The following is a 22,752-nucleotide window of genomic DNA, read 5'->3' as shown; positions in this document are numbered from 1 at the left end:
TCAAAATACACACACTCACCATGTCATTATCGTTGTTGGCATTGAGCAGCCTCTTACATTGCCAGCCACCTTACCACATACAGCTGTTGTGTGCGCGCACACACACACACACACACACACACACACACACACACACACACACACACACACACACACACACACACACACACACACATACACGCAGCTGGTTCCTTTGGCTGCACTGAGCTCAGTGAACCGAGGCCTAATCATCAGGTGTCACATTAAGAGGACAGTCTCTCGCTAGTTGCTCAGCTTTCTCCAAACTCAGCAACGAGGACTGTCTCGTCCGATTTGCACCAGAGAGGTGAGGAGGAAAAAAATCAGGAATGAAGGTCACAAGACCTTTTAAAAAGCTGAGATAACATTTCCACAACCCCGGAGTTGCAATTCAAAAAGAAAAAAATGGACATGAGGATAAATGTGCTGCATTCTTATAGATAATGAGATAAATTGTGTTTGCAAATTTTAACATTTCCAAGCTGGCACTCGAGCAAAAGGTCAAGACGTCCCTATGGAGACTATGCAAAAAAATGTTTTTCTATAAAGACATTAGTGTTTGACATTTTTGGAAAGGAGCAACAATGTTGTGAGGTGGACTTTTTGACTTGCTATACAAACTATTACATCACATTTTGAGATGCCTTCCTCAAAATTGTGACAACATATAAACAATTTCTTGCTAGCATTTGAACATATTGAATCAAAAGTGTTTTATTTTGTGTTAAAGCAAATTTAAAATGGTAATCTATCTATTGCTTAATGGCACAAGGACTGTAAAACACAAACAGTGGGCACGAAATGAAAGGCCAATGCATAAATGTGTCCCAACATGTGTATCATCTTCTGAAACCACCTCATCCATTGCCTAGCTGTTTATTTTACATTAATACATTTATGTTGGCTTCTTTAACTGAGTCTTCAAAGTGTAAACAAGCTTGCCAATGAAGCTTCTTGTACCATTGCTGTTGCTTTAAGATCTCAATTGAGGTTTCCAGCAGATGCAGGATTGCACTGTTGCTCAGAAGGACTAGCATCCAAAGCGACTTGAGAGGAGAGTGGTGGAGACATACAGGGTGGGAGTCAGGCAACACGATTAGATTAAAGCAGACAGAGAAGGATGGAAATGGGCCTGACCTTTCTCAATCCCCTCTTCCTTCATATGACCAATTTCAGCTACTGCTTTTACACACACTGTTAACCCTTCTCACCCTTTGAGACTGCAAGTGTGTGTGAGTGTCTCTGAGTACATTAGTAAACCGCAGCCACTGTTACACAGCCTATTAACCCCCGTTTCCATCAGCTCTGAGAAAAAGCTGATAATGCTATTCCCTCTGTGTGTGTGTGTGTGTGTGTGTGTGTGTGTGTGTGTGTGTGTGTGTGTGTGTGTGTGTGTGTGTGTGTGTGTGTGTGTGTGTGTGTGTGTGTGTGTGTGTGTGTGTGTGTGTGTGTGTGTGTGTGTGTGTGTGTGTGTGTGTGTGTGTGTGTGTGTGTGTGTGTGTGAAAGGCTTTGAACAAGATAGACACATCTATAAATTATCGGTTTCCACCCTTGTTTTTCTCTCTTTCCGCTGTGATTTAAAGCTGACAGAGAAAACATGTGAAACTAGCCCTCTCCTCCCATCTCTTTTTATCATCCTTTTTCCTATGTTCTGTATTTCTGTTGAATGATGCTGTAATCTGCATAAAACAAAAGCTAAAACACCTCCCCACACGTGATGGTTTAGATTGACTAGCTATGTTTATTTAATTACTAAAGAAATAAACATTTATTTTCTCTTTTTGTCACCAGGTGACCTGTGTGACGAGGTGGTTGACTCTTGTCTCCATGGTTTCGACCCCTGTCAGCACGACTCAAAATGCATCCATGTCGGCCGCACTTACAGGTGAGTGACAGCTTCGCAGGAGGTCAGCACTCAAAAGGGTCGGAGGTCACATCCCAGGGAGTGACAGCAAAGTGACCGAAGCGTCAAGGTCAAAATGCTAAAAGTCATTTATTTTAAGAAACAAGGAAAATGTGAATTATCATCACTGCTTTGGGAATGTGTCTATTTGATTAGACAAATACAAAACCAGGCAGACAGTAACATTTGAAGCAAATATCGAGTTAATCTCAGGGTTTGTAAAATAACCATTACGGCCCGTCCACACTATAGCTTCAAAAAAAGCTTGGAGCTGGGCGTGTCTCAAGCTTGGGGATTTTATTAGAGCACCGCGACCAACAACCAATCACATGAATGTCCCGCCCCCGGCATACAAAGCAAAAAACCCCGGGGATTTTATGCGAGCAATATATATATATATATATATATATATAAACTCCCCAAACAGGCGAAAACCTACCAGTTTCACCCACTGTCTCTGCCACCTCCTTCCATGCCTGGTTCCTCCGGTTTGTATCCCAGTAAATAGTTCTGGTCGTAAAGAACCGGGTGATTTGCTACCGTAATTTCTCGTTTGGAATATGAGGAAATGAACTGCGGTCTGGCTCTCCCAGCTTGCGCGCGGTTTGATTGGCTAGAGCTTGAAGTGTCAGATTTGCATAAACGGGATTTGATTGGCTGACGCTGGCTACTCCGGCGTCTCCGGCTTCAGCAGTTGAACATTGTTCAACTTTTGCAGCCTGAAACGCCAGGAAAGCTCCGCTCTGCTACCCACAATTCAGTTCGGCGAAAAGCGAGGCAACGTGACGTCACCCCATTCAAAGTGAATGGGCAGACGCGTTGGAAACCGTTTTTGAAGCTGTCGAAGCTGTAGTGTGGACGGGCCGTTACGGGGTGACGTCACGTTGCCTCGCTTTTCGCCGAACTAAATTCTGGCTAGCAGAGCGGAGCTTTCCTGGCGTTTCAGGATGCAAAAGTTGAGCAATGTTCAACTTCTGAAGCTTCTGAAGCTTTCGGTGGAAGCGACAGCCAATCAAATCATATGCCAGTACAAGCTCTAGCCAATCAAACCGCTGCTTGTGTGTCAGGGGCGGGAGATTCATGTGATTGGTTGTTGGTCGAGCTTCAGACACGCCCGCCGCCAAGCTTTTTTTGAAGCTGTAGTGTGGACGGCCCGTTACACAAACACTTGCAGTCATTTAGCTAATGTTATCATCGTCTTCCTTATAACTGGCTTAAATGTGGGCAATTTTCAGCAACACATCACCATTATCCTGCCATTATTTTTCAACGTACCTAATTACTTTACCATTTCTTTGCTGTTGTTATGTGAAAAACTGAAGATTTGTATATTTTAACCATTAGATAAATGAAATAAAACGCTAATTATTTTGTCGTAAAACTAAAATAAAACATTCTTTGGAAGATAAGACATTTTGCTTCGGGCAACAGATGGCACTTTATAAACAATCTGTTCACCCCACACAAGTATAATATACTTAACACCACTTTTCCTTAGATATTACTTAATTTAACATTTATCCTTATTGTCTCATCTAAATGTTGTTTCTTTTTCAGCTAAAGCAGCTTATAGAGCCAGAGACGCAATCAAATAAAACATTTTTTATTATAATTCGCCAATATCAATCCCCAAACAGGCCATGGACCAGCTGTTTCTTAAAATACACGCTGTAGAAAAGAACTGCAACCTGTCACCTCTTGGTGCAGTAAAGCATCTGTAATCAGCCTGTTGCACACACTCAGTAATCTCCATATTTCCATGCCACTAGGTGCGAGTGTTTACCGGGCTACGTGGGCCAACACTGCGAGCAGGACTATAATGACTGTCTGGAGAATAAGTGTCAACACGGAGCGGAGTGTGTGGATGCTGTTAACGGATATACTTGCGTCTGTAAGGAGGGATTCAGGTAAGAGTCTTGGAAAATGGGTTTAATAGAAACCAAAACAGCCACTCTCTGCAGCGCCAGACTGGGAGGATATACAGATGGCACTTGACTATTTCGACCCACTGCGTGCATGAGTGTGTTTGTGTGTGTGTGAGTGTGTGCAACAGATGCAGCTCCATGTGGTTAATTATAGCAGAGACTGTTGTTTTGAGAGAAACAAATTCATCACAAGGGACTGACAGATAGAGAGAGACAGAAGGTGAGAGAGAGGAAGTCGTAGGTATGCAGGAAACAAACAGATGAAGGAGACAGACAGCAGTGGAAAGATGGATGCATTATGGGCAAAGAGAGGAAATTCAAAGAAAGTTTCAAAGATGCCAGAAGATAGCGTGGACAACAATGTATAATCTGTTTGCTGTGTCATACTGATAAAACATGTCCATTTCCTTGAAAGAATATTACCTGTACAGCTTCAACAATGTCCGAATGTAATGCAATGACAAACCTAGCGGGTATTAAACACATTTTATCAGAGGACTTTGACACAGAAAGTCACCTCATTAAAGCCATTTCAACAAGTTATCTCATCCTGTGTTACCTTTCCTCCCTCAGCGGGCTTTTCTGTGAAAACCCTCCACCAATGATCTTGCTTCAGACCAGCCCCTGCGACCAATCCGATTGCCAGAACGGCGCCCAGTGCCTGGTGGTTGCTGGGGAACCCGTCTGCCGCTGCATGCCCGGTTTCTACGGCAGCAAATGTGACAAGATGGCCACTGTTCACTTCCTGGGTCGGGATGGATATGTCGAGCTGCCAAGTGCGAAACTCCGTCCCACCGCGCATATTTCATTACAGGTATGGCCGACTTTGACCTCTGCTAACAAGGTTTTTTTGTAGAAATCTGGTCTCTTAGGTGTTTGTACAACGTTTCCTTTTACGGATTAAGCTAAACATATATTGTAATGTATCCCATCTTTAATGGTAAGTCAACATTTGTAAGTACAAAAGCCATATTCTGCTGCGCTACTTGGAAAACATTTATGGTCTACTTGGAATAGAGCTGCGAGCTGCTCAAATCAAACCTATAGAGTTGCACGACTTAGTGCCGACGAAGCAAAGCAAACATCTGCTACACCCTCTGTTTCCATGCGCACATACACACACACACACACACACACACACTCGCTCATTCCCACAGAGCATACATTTCAGACACCTGAGAATAATATCCTAATAAAGACGTATTTTCCTTCTCTTTGTAAATGAGAGCGTAAGTGCGTGAAAGAGAAACAAGAAAAGAAGGGCACACTAATTGATATTTACCACCTGTTTGGACCTATGTGAGTGTGAGTGAATGTGTATGTGTGTGTAAGCCTCTGCTTTCCTGCCAGGAGCTTTCAATGTCAGTGCCAAGACTGTTCAAAGTATACCGAGAGGCCCTGACTCAGAGGCAAGAGAGAGAAAATGAAAGGGCCACAGCACTTCATAAATCACTGGATGTGTTTCTCTTTCTCTTTAACACTTTTCCTCTTTTCTTTGCGTCTGCATACCAGCTCTCTCTTCACCCACCTTCCTAAATCTCACTCTTTCTTCCATCCCGCTCTCACTCTCTCTCTACGGTGCTCTACATTTCTTCTTCCTTTTCTGTCTTCTCACTCCGCCTCGACCCTCTTCTTTTTCTCCAGCAGCTTGTTAGCAGGTGTTGACTTGGCTATGCTCCATTGAAGCCAGAGTGTTAAGCGTTTGGCCCCTTGGCCCCATTTCCACTCGCTAGTAGTTAGTTAGCGCTCAGCGGCACATGCGAGCGAGTGTGACATGTCAAGTGTGTCTGTGCGGGAGGGAGGCGTGAGTGACCTTGATTTAGAGACGTGTGCGATGGAGTTTACAGGTTCTCTCATTTTGGAAGAGGTTCTTTAACGGGTTGTGAGCTACCAACTTTAATCAAAGTGCATTAGTATTTCATGTTTCATAAATGTCTGTCTTATATCAAACTAGGAACTAGCTCAGTTACTTGTAGGGGCTTTGCCAGGTTCTCTTGAGCGGTCTAGATTTTACAAAGCTAAGTCAATGGTAAGGAAGTGAAACCCAGTAGGAACAAAAGCGTTTTCTCACTTTCAAAAACAAGTTAAAAACATGTTCACACAAATCACCAGAGGTTAAAATCAATTAGCTTACTTTTAATATAACAAAGGCAATCGGCATTGCATGACGGAAGGTGATGGATTGAGGTGTATTGCCGCAGTCATCCTTTGTACTGTCTTCAATTATTACTTTATTTCTTACCTTTCTGTCCCTCCAGGTGGCTACAGATAAAGACAACGGTATTTTGTTGTATAAGGAAGACCACGACCCCCTGGCTCTGGAGCTGTACCAGGGACACATAAGACTCATCTACGACATCGCTACCTACCCACCCACTACTGTTTACAGGTATGCCACAAAGACACACACACACACACACACACACACACACACACACACACACACACACACACACACACACACACACACACACACACACACACACACACACACACACACACACACACACACACACACACACACACACACACACACACACACACACACACACACACATAAAAGTACTCTCTTGCTCTCTTGTCCTCTGCAATGAAGCAAATTGCCTCATTCTTATCCTCAGTATGACATGCTGAAGATCAAGTTTTAACCTAGTTAACCCACACATTGACTTTGAATTTGCTTTTGCATGTTCACTCTTTTGTTTACGTTCAATTACACATGCACATTTATTCCAATTTCTTTATTTAAGCTGTGTCAATTAAATGAAATATATATATTTTGCACTTGATACATGGGTTCAAAGAAAGTTTAACGCACTTTAGAAATCAGAAAGCATTAACTTAACATAAATAAGACTCAAGTGTTACAAAAGTTCAAGGTAGAGCAGAAAGAAATAGACTCATACGCACAACTAAAGGTTTCAAGGATGTGAGATTTTTTATTTACACTAAGGACTTTTCAGTAAGTGCTGATCTGGCCATGAGAGCACAATTCCATTGGCTTATTCTGACACACACACACACACACACACACACACACACACACACACACACACACACACACACACACACACACACACACACACACACACACACACACACACACACACACACACACACACACACACACACACACACACACACAGTAGCAGTTCCATGTACTGTACAAGCACTTCCCTCTTTAAACAAACATGAACTCAGAAAATTCCTTAACAATCTTGACTAGACAGTCGTGTCCCTGAGTGAAACCCACCAGATAAATCTTCAAACAGTGAAAACCAAATCCCCCATTCATTCGGTGAAGCCCCTGGATATAATGTGATAAACTACATTAACAGTTTCATAGAAATGGATATACCGTGGTAAGCTATGGAAAGGGCAATGGTAATCCAGGAAAAGAACATGATTGTGTTTTCAGTAGACACTTGCAGGAGAAACCATTTAGGGCTTTTATGCAACATATGCAGATTATATTTCAGCATGTGGTATTATATAGAAACAAAAAGAAGACTAAAAGACTTGCTACTACCGTACAACTATACATGTTTGCAGAAATACTAATCATTAAAGGCACTGCCAACATTTCCCCTGGTGTCTTTAGTGGATTGTATCGCATATTTGAATACAAGTTACACTTTATTTCAAAACACGGCCTGGTTAAATGAGTCTCCTAAGGCTTATAACATGCCATGTTTATGAATGAATTATAAGCCATTTGATGCTGTGTCGAACTGTGTAAGAATATTAATATAGAAATTAGCCTGAGGGGGCTTGCACTTGTCTCATCCCATAGATGATTTGCAATAATTAATATGTAATTTGTTCCATTACGGTTTATTTTCTAAAGCCTCAGAAACTACTATGAACATTCAGGTTGTTTCTGGTTAAATTTAGCTATAACAAAATAGATTTAACCAGATAATAATATATGCAGAAAGGATGCACGTCGTGTGAGCTGCTGTACAGGAAAACCCAAATCTAAGGCCTAATGGCTTTCGGACCTGAAGGTTGGATTTAGAGAACAGTTGAAAGGAAAGAGAAGGTGCATGACGTAGGAAAGGAAAGAATGAAAAGAGGGACAGAAAAAGGATTGCCTGACTTTACATTAAAGTAGAGAGAGACGAGCGAGAAAAGGTTCTTGTCCATCTTTGTCTGGTGCTGATTGGTTCTTATTGATTCTGTCTGTCTTTCTGTCTGTACTGTCTGTGGCAGCAGGAAAGAGGAAGGGAGATGTGTGAGGGATATATGTCACAAGATTTAATCCCATGTATTGTCTCGAGGGACATTCAGTTTGAAACAGACAGCAGTGCAAACGTGATAACATGAAATACATTCAGAAGCAATATTTCATTACCACTTAATCTGAATAAATACCAATAACCAAAAGGACTTCTGGCAAGATGATGTGTTTCAAGCTTTTACACCTAATCTGTTAAACTGCGTAAGGAAGATACATGCAGTGGAATAAAGCAGCAAATGAATATATCTACATTACTGTAATACTGAGTGTCAAAGGAGAGTTTTATTGAACAAGGCATGGAGAGGCCCCGCTGTGCCAGTCCAAATAGAGCGGATATTTCCAGTTTTCTCACAGCGGCAGATAATGGGAGGTGTCACATGCAGATGGAAAAGTAAGTTCTAACTTAAAGTCGAGCTTGGAAAGGATTTAAAAACACAACATTCAACTTGAAAGAGACCCAACAATACCACTGGTTCGAGACAGAGGCTACCAATCATTCTGACCAAGGTCTCATTTCTTATAGCAATTAGACCCAAGTATGAAGATAAATGTTACAGTAAGATATTTAACATGCTTTTCGTACCACTTTTGAATGACTTTATCCAGTCAGGGTAAAAATGCCAACTGCAAAAGAATGATGAGAGGTTACGAGACAGAGAGACGAAGTGAGAGAAGATGGAGTAAAGACAGATGAGGGTTTATTGCTTTCTCATTTACTCCCATTCCTTCTCTCTATGTAATTGAATCAGTGATTTTCTTAGCATGTGACATCTGGCTTTTTGATGTTGGCTCTCCTCTGTTCTATTGTTACTGTGGATGGAGACAAGGTCACAGGAGGAGGTAGCCTTACTGCTTCTGATGATAATAAGCAGCCGGTTTATTACACATTGACTTCAGGATTAAGACATGTCACAATATAAATCCTGCAAGCAGCTGTTTTAGAAGAGCACTGAAGCCACAATTTACAAGATCAAGGGCAAGACCGTTTCTGCATCAGAGATTTCAATTATGATTCTTTTAAACCCTGGTATTTTGTCACTATATAATGCAGGGATTCAAATTGTTATACTTGACATGACGTATGACATGAAGAGGAGGAATGATGGAGTCTTTTCCTGCCAGTAACAGTTTAGTGCAAGGTGTTAAACTGTTAATGGCCGGATATAGTCCAAAATGGACACCCATGTGGTTTGGTTTAACGTTTTTTGGTGTCTGCACGAAAGTGTTCACACATACTGTCTATGCTGACGCATTCAGTCCGCTCTGTCATAAATTGTGTGCTGCAAGCAGACAGTGTGCTTCCACTCAGTTTGAGACTTAGATTTGTATAGAAAAGTATGATTTGGACCAGGACAAAAAGACAGTTTCTCTGCTATATAAGGTTTAAGAGCATTGTACATTCACACTGCTGTTGAAATCTGATGATATGGGCTATACTATTATGCCTCTGCTGTTGCATATATTAATATAAATTGAGTTTTACAACCGCTAAAGCACAGTAAGAATGTAAATCTATGTGTAGAGGTTAGAGGCAGTGTGTTGGTGAATGTGAACTCTGTATGATGTCATCATTGACCCTTGATAAACTGATGCATACAAACTGCTTCATTATAATAATGTGATGCTGTATTGAAGCCTGTAGGTGGATTTAGGCCAGAGAGCGTGCGCAGTTGTAGAGACGTTTCCCTGAAGCATGTAGAGACCATGACCTTGTCAAGGAGATTACGGCGGGGCTACAATATGGCTAGAGATCATCTGGGTATAAAGACGGTTTTGTTGCCATAACGAGCAACTGTCACTAGTTTTTGGATTATTTTCTTTTCTATTTCTTTCTGTTATGTCTGTATCGTTACATGACTGATGGTTTGTAATCTGGGTGGGTAGATGAGTAAAAACACTCATCACCAACATGACTTTACTAGAATATGTACTACTTTTCCCCAATATGGATGTCACATTACCAGAGTGTAGTAGTCTATGCCAACTCCAGGAATATTGATACTTAATTCAATAGGACTGTTTTTTATTCCGGTTTTTCATGAAAAACTACATTTTGAAAGATTACATCACAACAAATCATTGTATAAGACACGTTCTCTCAATACTTATTTTTACTCAATTGAACTTGAACACATTGCAATGGAACTCAATGGAACCTGTACTTTCCATGAAAGTGTCTTTTAGCAAAGCAGGATTGTACTGCTCACCGGCTGCTAACAGCTATCGTTAACTAGCGCTTCTCCTGCAGATGTCATTACAGGTTGTTGTTAAAGATATATAGCACCGGGTAATGAGGGTACGTTAGTCTTTAGCCATGAACATTACCTGCGATCCTAAAGAAAAACCAGTGTCATCAACTTGGTATCTAAAGTTCTGCTCTAATGGCATCCCTAGTTCCGATTTCATGGCACATTGTGACGAGAGGAAGGCATGAAAAAATGAAACGATGGGGTTAACTTTTAATACCTGGCACAGATGGGGAGGGGTGGTGTCTGGGTTGAAAAGGTGGAGTAGGAGAGAAAAGAGGACAGCCAGGGGGACGTATGGACGCATAGAAAGCCAGATTGATCCGTTGAGAGGCAGAAAAAGATGGAGAGATAGCCAGAAAGACAGATGGATGGACTGATGCTGGGCGGCAAGGAGTGGCAAATCAGCAGACAGGATAAAGAGATAACTGGGTAGAATAGGTTTGCCCGCTAGAGGAGAAAAGAAGGAGGGGTAAAGCAGATGGATAGAAACAGACGAAATGAAAAGACCATGAGACACGGTTGAATGGCAGGATGGATGAAAGAGGATGAAGGGATGACAGAAGGATGGAGTGAAAGAAGGAGAAGAGCAGAGGGGGGAAAGTAAACCACAGAGTGAGTAAGGGAATTATCCTTGCCTGGTGTTGTTAACTTGACACGGGCCACGCCTGGAGGGGAGACGGACAGAGCTGAGAGAAACAGAGCAAGAAAGTGTTTAAAAAAGAAACACACAGGGCTAAAGAATGTGTACAGCAACAAAAAAGAAAAGCATTAAATGTGAGAAAAAGAAAGGCATAGATAAACACAAATAATATAGAGAGCATGGATGGAGGTCCACAGGAAAGTAACATGAAAGATTAAAAGCCAGACAAGGAACCAGATCCATTTAACCAAATCATGTCTGAGCACAATGCTAAGCACTAAGTAAACACTATCTCTATGTTATGATTAACATTTTGCAATCTGGAAGAAGACAAGCCAAGCTCAAAGCCTGGGGCTCATTTTACCACAAGCCCCTATGTGTTCCTTTGTATGTGCCATCATTTGATTGCATGAGTCTGAGTATTGCAAATGGCCTATCTTATCTGCCCTAATTTGGAAATACATTGTAAAATGACTCAAACCGCAGGCACAGCTTAACGTCCTGCCACCATTCAACTGATACTGTCCAGAATGGCGTAACTATTTAACCACGGCAGTCTCAGAGCAGGAGTTCTGGCACATCCCAAACATGGCACTGTTTGTGCAGTTACTGCGGTTTTACAACCGGGGCCCGTCCTGGGGATGTTCCTGAGCGATCCCTTGGTTGGTTATCTTGTGAGAAACACAGGAAAGGCATTATGTTCAAGCCAGTTTTGAAGACGAGCTGAAAAATAGCAGTTGTTGCCAGACCAAGATACGCTAATGTCAAACTAATTCTGGTAAATTAATTAGTCACCTCAATCGGACCAGTTGAAATTGGCTTGCTATTCATATTTGGTTGTGTGAGAGGTCTATTGTTGCCCAACAAAAAAGTTGCACTTGCAAAAGACCGGTGGAGCAGGAAAAATAGGAGGTCTGGTACACATATGTACATATGTGTGCTGTACATGGAAACACTCAACATATAGAAAGGAAAGAAAGCATGGGCAAATCCCTATAGTTTCATGCACATCTGCCCAGATCACATCTGGATAGGAGGCACAACCTGCAAATAAATCGAAATTGGATTAGAAAAAAGAAAATACAAAGAAAAGAGAGGCAGATGAGAGGAAGAATCTCAGAAGGGCGGACAGAAAGAGGCAGGGGGGAAATGCAGAGGGAATGATAATGAAAATAAAAAACATACAACCTGCGTTAGCTGAGCTTTGAGCCCGGAGAAAGCTGGGGGAGGGAGAGTGACAGAAAGAGAGATAGGGGAAGGTGTACAAGTCCTTCACTGTGCCCTCATTAGCAACAGATGAGGGTGGTTATGCATGCCTGGTGTTGAATGAACACATGTGCTGGAGGAGGGTGTGTGTGTTGTGTATTAATGTGCTGCCCTTTACTAATGCCACACTAATCTCCCATCCGGTCAAAGAGAGCACGTCTACTGTTATTCATCAGCGAGCAACACAGGGAGGCATGGCTACATGGGAGGGGAAAACAAGGATAAAGAAAGTTAAGGGCAGAGGAAGAGATAGATGGATGGATGAGCCCACAGAAAGGAGGGGAAAAGAAAGAAGTAGGTTAAGGAGGAATCATGATGGATGGTAGGACAGGAGAGGGTAAGGGATGCAGGAAAGAACATAGAAGACTGTGGGACAGTTGCTATACTTATTGTATAAACTAAACAGTAAATACTTACTTATTTCACTGAATGAGAGAGAATAGTGAACAATATTAATACCATTTTGTATTTTATTGGTTAAGAGGTATGAAACAAATCAATATGCCACCATTGCGGGTTTTAATAAGTTTTAATACGTTGGCAGAAAGCATGATAGCTCCTGATGAGATGCAGAGCTGAAGGCATTATTATCTGAGGGATAGAGTGAACCCCCACATGCCCTCAAAGGGAATACAAGGAGAAAAAAACGAAGTTCCTATCCAAAGTTTATAAAAGTTTAAAATGCAAACGTATTGCATTTCAGAAGTGAAACTCATTCAAACTAAAATGAGTTATAGGTCCGAAGATACTCTGGGGACATTAGGTACACATATGCATGTAATGTAATTTATGATAAAAGCACTACAAAGTAAAATCCACATCAGTTACATTAGGAAGTTTTCGCAGGGCTGTATTTATCTTCATAACATTTTACAGGTGTGCTTTTTACTCACAGTGAATTCCATGCACCATTATATATCACTCCCCATACACACCCATGAATAACTGTAACCCGGTTTCTCCTCTTGTTCGGCATTTCAAATAAATACAAAAAAGTTGTGGCTACGATATGTTCTATGGCTGTTCTAATCACACAACTTAACTTGTATTTTATAGTTCGAAATAGTTCTTACAATATTAAATGATGCCCAGATTTAGATGAGTGACTGAATGTTTGACCTGAATGTGGCTGCACTGGGGTTAAAGCAAACAGACAGTCCTTGAACATTATAAGTTTACAACGCTCAGAGGCAATTCAAACAGTCTAATACTGAAACCTTATATGCCTGAAACAACGAGCGCTCATTCCTGGAATCTTCAGACTCCACTCCTGAAAAGTACAAATTTCATCCGAACCGGACGGCCGGCTTTAATGAAAGTTGAAAAAAGAAAGAAAACAGTGAATGAGCTCGCCGTTCAGCAGCTGCCGTCCCAGCAATGACTAATTGAGGTTACCACGGCAATATGGGACTGGGATTTCTGTCTGCAGAACATCATTTTAATCAGACTGGGCTGCTAAACGTACACAAATACACAGACTGATACACATGCTCATACATACACAAATGGAAGGATACTCACTCACACAACACACACACTTGCAGACTCAGAAACGGACATTTATGGTTTAAAGACCATGTGCAAAAATACAGCGAGAAACAAAAAAGTATATATATTCACAAAAACATGCATGATTACTAAAACAAATAATTCACGTCGTCATGCAACGACACACATATACTGTGGAAACACAAAGACCCTAAATGTGGTTTAGAAACATTGGAAGTAAAAGATAGCAGTTCCTAATTAGATTTAACAGTGTGTAAAGTGGATCTGCGTAGTTGTTTTAATCAAAACATGTTTTGCAGGTTGAGATATACTCAAAGATCTGTCATTACTTCTGGGTTTGTATTTGATTCAGTTGCATTAAAATCAAGCCAGTTTTTTGGTTTATAGGAAGTAATTATTTAAGTGAAGTGTATTTTTCTGTATCATTCAGGGTGTTTTTGATTTTGGACTGACAGGAAATTGACGTCCCTTGTGGGGTTTTTGCAATAACATCGTGATAAAAGAGAGCGGGGCAGTTGAAATCTGATACGGCTGTGTGTTTGTTTTTTATAAAATTTCATAATAGGCTGCTTTTTCCCTAAATGCAGAGCCAACACAGCAGACTTCAAAGAACCTGAAACTAACACTGACGTATGCAGTCACACAGAAAAACAAAAAAATTCATTAAAAAGTAGAAATATCCCTCACACAGCTTTCACCAAAATATAAGCTATTGAGATACACATCTGTATATTTGTTATGTGTGTCACACTCAAACATGTCTCAGGGAAATTCTGGATAGCTTCCACTTTTTTTGTAACACAGATGCCTGATATTGTAAAAACAAATATGACACACACGCACACACGCACGCACGCACGCACGCACGCACGCACGCACACACACACACACACACACACACACACACACACACACACACACACACACACACACACACACACACACACACACACACACACACACACACACACACACAACCCTGCAGGTCTGGCATCTGTTCGGACATTGAAGCATTTACCATCAGTCATCTACTGCCACCCAGTGGAGCTTCTGTGTCACAGCACATTAATATCCACGAGTGTGTGCGACGTTAATATCTAAGTGTGTGGGTGTGGGTGCGGGTGTGTCTGTCTGTGTGTCTGTTTGTCTGTCTGTAGTTCAAACCTGATTTAAAATAAAATGTATGAGCTGCTTGTTTGATTTAATTTTTGCAGCCACATGAACACATTTAAAAACGAATTAAGTGCTTATATAAAAAGGAGATAATTAAAAGGAGTCTACGTGACTTACTGTCTTAAAGCAGGGAACAGATGAGCGAAAAGAGAAGTAGAGAGTCTAGCGCGAGGAGTTAGGGAGGAAAAGGAGTATGCAAAGGAAGGAAGGAAAGAAGAGAACGATAAGACATGTTTAGGGAGAGAAAATTGGATAGAGAAGAGAGTAGTGAGATAAAGAGCTAATCTTTCAGAATAGCAGACCATCTCATTGTTTGGTTGCAGCAGGCCTGTTTGAGACCATTATTACATTATATGGCTCCTAATGGAAACCATGTATGTGTCTGTGTTAGGTCCACAGTGAAGTAAGAGCTCTTTTTTTAATAAACCGCCAGCTAAATTCTACTAAACTGCATAAAGCAGGCATAGTTTCCAAATTGAAGATGTGTATATTTTGGTGCAAAAAACAGAATGCAAAGTAAATGAACAGTACAAAATGCACACTTTATGACTATTGGTCAGCTGGTGAAAGAAACTATTTCAGAAAGGATTTTATTTAATTGTTTCATTTATTTTCCCCCAATTCCTTATTAATTTCATTTGAACTTCTTTTGCTACTTCTCAATCGTCTATTTACTTCAACTTCTTACCGTCATAGTTTCCATCTCACAATTATCTCCTTCTTCTTCTTCTGATAAGCGATGCAGCGGAATACTAAGGAATGAACATTGCCGGTTATCTTGATGTGTTTATTTGTATATCATCAGAGCTTACAGATATTTATATTCAGATTTCACCTTAGCTTTAGTGCTACTTACATCTCAACTAACGTGCTTGAGATTGTCTATACAACAAATTATAATATTTTTCAGAATCCGGTTTATTATTCTTTTTTGGATGTGATTAGAATTATGATCCTTGAGTGTAATTCTAACTCAAATTAATAAGTATCAAAAAGTAATACCTAATAAATAATTATAATAATAAAATGAAAACGGTAAAATAAAAATAGTGTCAACCCTAAGCACATGATATTTTCTGAGACGGTTATGGTACATAAACATTTTAACCGTACTTCCTATGCTACTGCATATGCTCAAAAATCTTTTCTCTTGCTTTTGTATGGAGATTGTTTTCTATGTGGCTTACCTCCAGACCTCACAACCTTGCTCCATTTGTTGTTAATGTAACATCACTGTAATCTGAACGATTTATAAACATCTGTCAATCACTGCTCACTTGAGGCTCCTTCGATAGTTAGCCAATGCATGTCTGCAGACAAAGGGAAGCTTTGTCTTGATGCTTGGCTGTGGGAGCCTGCAGCAGACCACCAGCGGAAAGAGGGTCTTCACTTATTCTTTTGTGTTTTTGATTTTCTGCTTGTTTTCTCCGGGGTTCAGGGAAGGAATAACTTGGTGAACGGAGGCACAGTCAGCTTTACCACCCCACCATCTACTCTACCTCTCTTCCCCTCTCTGTCTCTCGCTCTCTCTCTCCCTCTGTCAGCTGTGCCAAACCACTGTCTCTATAGCTGTCTGTCTCCCCTCCAGCAGAAAACCACTTAGTGGGGAATCTCAGGCGCACATATACACACACAAAAACACACACACACTTTTTTCCCAGGGTCATACATGGTGCAAAAGGTCATGAGCCTGTTTCATAGCATTCTCCTATTCAGTGGAAATATGTATATCACCAAAAAATATCAGCGCTCTAGTAAGAGAGCCTCTTTCTTTAACACAACGGTCTTAACTGGTTAGGTCTGGCCATTAAATTGTATAAATGTAGTCTCGCCCCGAGGCTCCAGCTCATGTGAATAAGCAAGACTATGCGGGGACCCATTCTGGGCCACAACCCCAATGTTAGGAAACCAAGGCCTACATCAAGGGCACATTATAATCTCCCCCAAAACAACACTGCATTGAGGATGTAATCAGTCTGTTTTATGTCTGGGAATAACATTTCAACACAGATTTCCCTAATTTATTTTCCTTTACTTTGGTTGATTTGCAAACACAAAACAAAGAAAAAATGGTTTGACTTGAAAATGCTTGGGGTCTGTTTTGTGTCTGGTATATTTTGCGCTAACCGTGTTTTTTTCCCTCCATAACTCTCCTGTCTGGTGAATTCAACAGTAATTTATCGTAATAGGAAACATACTGAAAATCTTTTTGTTGTGTGTTTTTGTTGTAGCGTGGAGTCGGTGAATGACGGGCTTTTCCACACCGTTGAGCTGCTGATTCAGAACCGCTCACTGAGCTTGGTGGTGGATAACGGTGCTCCCAAGAGCCTCGGCAAGCTAGCACGCCAGCCCTCTGTTGACCACAACACCCAACTTTACATAGGAGGTACGTACACTAACACTTACACACATGTAGACACATGTTTTGAACATATAGATTTGACTTTTGACTGCCCTTTACTGCTTTTGTGTGGTTGTGATCAGATGTTTGCCATGGTTCATACATATACATTCATCCACAACATGCAAATTCACTCATACATACAGAAACACACAGACAAACAGACACAGACAGACACAGACAGACACACCCAGACACACACACAGAAACAGACTAAATCCCACCAAGGGATGTGGTGAGGAGATGTAGAACGGTTTTTGTTCAAGTTTTCCCTCAAAAAAGAGATCAAGACAAGCCCCTTAGAACACTCAGCCTTTTCTCTCAAGTACTTAAAAGAAACATAATGCTGTATTGTACAATGCAGTGAGAGCTATGTTTGACTATTCTTGCTGCAACATTGCGATTTAATCGAAGAATCAACAAATACTGAAACCAGAGTATGAGTTCACGAATCAAGCAATCATGCTTTTAATTTGAATAATTTGTCTTTATTTCCATTATTTTTTCTTCAATCATAATCTTCCTTTTCTATAACCTGTCTTGTTCTCCTCTGCTTTCCAGGCGTACCCTCTCAGGTGGTGGCCTCAGGTTTACGACCCGGCCCTGAACGTTCCCCTCAGACTTTTAATGGTTGCATCCACAATGTCCGAATCAATGGGGAGCCTCAAGACCTGAGTTACCGAGGTTCAGGAGGAGCACGGCCACAAGGGGTCGAGCCCAAGGTATAAACAAGGGGAAACATCGTATTTTGCAACAAAAACCGGCATCATGTATTTCAAGTAGAATCTTTAAAGCAGTCTTTAGTGCCACAGTGAGAAATGCATGACTGAAAGAGAAAGCAGATATGTAGCAGAAATGTCAAATTACGAAATTAAAATACGAAATATGTTATATTACTTTCTTTGGGAAGTTTACAATATTAAACTTTTCTGTTCTAGATAAATGTCTTTCCATTGTGAAACAATATTCAGTGATGTAAATTAGTCGCTTTTCGGCGCCTCCCGCTTTTTTAACGCTGATTTGGGTGACTTGTGTAATGCGTGGAGAACCGAAGTTTTCGTTTTGGGGGGGAGTCCGACTGAAGGACGGACAACTTCTCACTTCAAAAAAGAAGAAGAAATCTAGATCGCAAAATAATTAAACAAGCGAGTGCCTGTTTTTCCTGGCCAAGGACAGGTTCATTGAACACAACACGAGCGTAACGTGTCTTCACCATAGGTCTTCATGTGGTTATTTCTCGTCTGGAAGGTGTAACGGAGAGCATCGGAACGCTGCTCCAGATCTTCAAATATTGCAGTACCCATAAGGAGCCGTACACATGCCGCAGTGTTTGCGAGGTTGTGTCTTTAGTTGTAAGCACAGTGGCGATCTGTTGTTTTTAGCATCTGGTTAGCTAGCTATGCTAACGAATTTAAAGAGCTTTTCTACGACCAGGTGGAAGAGAGCTCTCTCCTGAGAGGCTCAAATAACATCAGCTCAGTGAGGTTAAGGCACACCTTGATATGGTCCTTATAGTTATTAATGAGACATTAGAGACTCAATTATTAACAGGTATAAAATACTATATGACAGTAACAAAAAAAAGTTGTTAAAAATAACAAGAATAGAGTTTGAAAGGGGATATCCAAAAATAAAAATCTGTCATTGTCAGATGGTATATTACGCTGTTTTTTTTCTGCTTCGAATAGTTATCTCTTTTTTCACCATACCTTTGTTTGCATCACTGAATATTAATAATGGATGACAGGTAGTCTGTGGTATTCACACAACATCAAAATGTTTTTCAGCTAACTGCCCCTCAGCTTTCTTCTGTTATCAATAAAAGGCCCGTCCACTCACTTCCCCCCTGACAGTATTTTCTCCCTTTCTTCTTCTGTTAACAGAGTGAGGGCTTTCTCGCAGGGTGCCATTCCTGCAGTGTATGCGCCCAGGGTGCATGCAGGGAGGGAGGAGAGACGGGGGTAACATGTGATTGTCCTCCAGGACGCAGCGGGGCCCTGTGTGATCAGACGACGGCACCAAGCGCCTGTCAGAACAGCAGGTGAGCCCAGGCCGCAGGAAATATGCATTGTTGTATGGGCAGAAAAATCATATGGATTTACTGTATGCACTAATTTCTGCAAGTCTGATTCCCCCCATCTAACCTGCCTTCCCTTTCCTTCCATTCCCTTCCTCTCACTCCAGATGTATTCAGGGTCTGTGTGTGCCAAAGGGTCAGTCCTACAGCTGCCAGTGCAGTGAAGGCTACCAGGGTCAGTACTGTGATCGACGGCAGGAGCCTCCAGCCTGCAGAGGGCAGCGCTGCGGACACGGGGAGTGTCACGTGTCCGAAGGAGGACAACCCATCTGCCACTGTCAGCCGGGGTACACCGGGCCAAGCTGTGACACAGGTAAAATGGAGAATGTTGGAAGAAGAGATGGAGGAAATTATGACAAAATAAGTACATAGTGTTTAATGTGTGTGTTTTATGTCTTTGTTAACCTCTAGAGCTTACATGTCAAGGAGAGATGGTGAGGGAGCTGCTGAAACGCTACCACCCCTTGAAAACATGCACGTCCACCACGAAGATTCCCCGCATGGATTGTCCCCGATCCTGCCAGGCAGCAGCGCCCTCGGGTGTTTGCTGTGGCGTCACCAAGAGCAGAAGAAGGAAGGCGGTTTTCCGATGCACAGACGGCACCTCGTACTCCGAGGAGATGGAAACTGCTCTGGAGTGCGGCTGCTCCAAGTGCCCTTTGTAACACCACCATTTGTTCGTTTGATTGGTAACACCCACCGCTGCCATTTTGTGAATTCTACAAGTCAACGTGACTGTTGCTCTGAGATTTTTTCACCTTGATGAACTCCACCAATATGTGATATTTTTTTTTACACATTCAGTTTGACCACCACCGAGAGAAACCACAGACGAAAACAAAAATGGGACATGTGTGCGTGTTTTTTGACAGAGAGAAAATATATTGTAAGATATAAGTGAGAAAAAACATAGAACTTATTTTTATTATGGATTTTTTTTTCTAAAAGATGATGAAAGGACTGATAAGTTGTGTGTTTCTTTTAATACGTTGATTATATAATGTTTTACATAGTATGGAAAGTTATTTTGTACCTTGTAAGGAGAAAAAATACACAACAAAATAGATTAACATTCCTTAAAAGTATATGAATTTGTATGTATGTATAAATCTATATAAATATATACCCTAACCCGATTAATTCTATATTTTCAAAGTGTATTTGCATGACGTTAATGTGAGTGCTGATAGCTCTGGACACTGAGAGAGGAGGGCCGAGAGTGAAGAGCTCCCTTGATGTCACACCAAGGAGATGTGTGTGAGGAAATCTGTCTGTTTCTCCCCCTTTTGGAGAGAAAGGGAAAAACTGTATGTGCCTAGCTAACCTGCTTCACTATATAATGGACATCATCCTCACATGCGAGTTCATTGAAAAACCATAAAAGACTCTTTCTGCAGAGATGATCTAACACATTGATCTAATGTTGTGTTATTCTTCAGTTTGCTGTTGCACACCAGACTTTGAGCCACGTGAGGTTTGACATGAAAATCTGAAATATATTTTTCTCCTTTATAAAAAGTTCAACTTTATAAGTGAGAAATTCCCATTCAAATCAACATCAGGAAAACCCTACAGTAAATTCACCATCATGCAGAATCTACACATAGCTGCAGATACCAAGGAAATGTATGAGCAGTTATGAGGGCTCACAGCATAGTCGGAAATTGAATGCTTTTTGAACCAAAACACCTATTATTAAAGAGTAATTTGATGCTGTGCTGAAAATAATTGTTTCCCTGTCTCCTGTGGATGAATGTTTCTAGTGTGAATCACTGATGAGGGTACTTTTTTGTGGTCATAAGTTTGCTCTGTGATGTCACGGTGCACTGCCACACCCTGAGGTACGTTTCTACATCATTACAGTAGGGTGAGATATCAAACCAATGGAGCAAAAACAGGAAATATTTAGTTTTTTCATCTGGTTTATGTTACCCTTTGAATAACTGCCTTGCATGCATTCTGACTGACAGGGAAGCAACTTTAATCAAGTCATTATGCCAAAGTCAAATACATTTGCCTTAACAGATGAGTATGTCAAAGATAATTGACAGATATTGTTGATTTTTCGAAGTTTTAGTGCCTTGGGAGTTCTTATTTTGAACTTAAAATATGTTCCTGCAATTTTGTCATTAACTGCTTCGGAATGTCCAATAGCTTTGGGTTGATAAAGGTACATGGCTCACTGATAAAACAGTAACAATTCCGGCCTTTCTTACATTTCCAAATAAACAATGGTTATATTAAATACATATGCATCTCTCTGATCGGATTGTCTTTGAATGCCCTATAAAATGTAATTGGGTCCAAAGCAGGAGAAGCCTTAACCCTGCCACAGCCCTTTTGGTATAGCCTCATGTTTAATGTGAAGTTGCGGCATTACCAGGAACATTTTCTTTGCTCTTACAGAGTTAATGTGTGATGCATTCAGCATGTTATATGATAACAATGTAATTCGGATTTGTTGGTGTGCTTTAAGGTTTATACAGAAAAACACTTCTTTCCATAGAGCATGTTCTTCAAATATGTTTAAGTGTATCATTTGATTTTGTCAGATGGAGGTGAAAAAAAGCAGCATGCTGTTATTGACCAAAAAACAGTGTGCTCCAGTCTGTATCAGCAAACCTTCACACTGTCACTACGCAGCTGAAAAAATCCTCCACATCAGTACGATTCTTAACTGCCTATAATGACTAACATGATTAAAAGTATAGCAAATACTATAATGTAACTACTACTGTATTGTTGACTTTATACATTGCTGCTTTGTTTACAACAGTTGCAAAGTGTTGTCACTCTTTTACTGTTTATTCACAGCTCTAATATTGTAGGTTTGAGACATATCAGTAATATAAATGTCTGTCAAGTTTCCATGACTACTGTTCCTTCTATCTGATCATTTTTCTCACTTCTTTATTTCTTAGATTTCCCTTCGCCTTCCCAATTTCTCCCATCTTTATTTCCCTGTGCCTTTTGGTTCAAGACGTCTCCAGCCATTAGCTTTTACCATCTCTTCCTCTTCCCCTTGTTCTCATTCTTTGCTCCAATTCTTGTCTTCACATCAATTTATTTCTCAGTTTATTTTGTCCTTTGTCCCCTTGTGTGCTGATCATAAAGGTTTAGTTTTTTGTTGTGAACAGAATCAAACAGAGTTATTGACAATGAAAATAATGGTAAAGTCAGTTATTTCCATTTACCAGATCTTAGGTTATAAAAAACACAAATATGTGAGTGATGATAATTGATAATTATGTTGAATGTTCAAATTAAACTACCATTGAATCTATACTAATCTTCCATGTCTGAGTCTGAAAATCATGTTTTACTGCAAATCTCACATATCATTTAATTTA

At 40.8% G+C, this 22,752-nt stretch overlaps 1 protein-coding gene across 1 annotated transcript in view; it reads left to right on the top strand.

Moving 5' to 3' along the window:
- The window catches only part of slit3 (slit homolog 3), a 228,619-nt gene extending 205,928 nt beyond the window's left edge, over positions 1–22,691 (top strand). The window contains exons 29-38 of the mRNA XM_079671338.1: positions 1,811–1,904; positions 3,692–3,829; positions 4,421–4,661; positions 6,106–6,236; positions 17,156–17,310; positions 17,887–18,047; positions 18,528–18,677; positions 19,209–19,366; positions 19,510–19,715; positions 19,814–22,691. Coding sequence (XP_079527464.1) covers positions 1,811–1,904; positions 3,692–3,829; positions 4,421–4,661; positions 6,106–6,236; positions 17,156–17,310; positions 17,887–18,047; positions 18,528–18,677; positions 19,209–19,366; positions 19,510–19,715; positions 19,814–20,067 — 1,688 coding nt within the window. The 3' untranslated portion in view covers positions 20,068–22,691. The remainder of the gene's footprint in view (positions 1–1,810; positions 1,905–3,691; positions 3,830–4,420; positions 4,662–6,105; positions 6,237–17,155; positions 17,311–17,886; positions 18,048–18,527; positions 18,678–19,208; positions 19,367–19,509; positions 19,716–19,813) is intronic.
- Positions 22,692–22,752: the final 61 nt, after the last annotated feature.

Source organism: Notothenia rossii, assembly GCF_949606895.1.
Source record: "Notothenia rossii genome assembly, chromosome: 3".
NCBI classification, from domain to species: domain Eukaryota; kingdom Metazoa; phylum Chordata; class Actinopteri; order Perciformes; family Nototheniidae; genus Notothenia; species Notothenia rossii.
The sequence above is the reverse complement of the archived record's forward strand: the minus strand, read 5'-3'. Positions and strand labels throughout refer to the sequence as shown.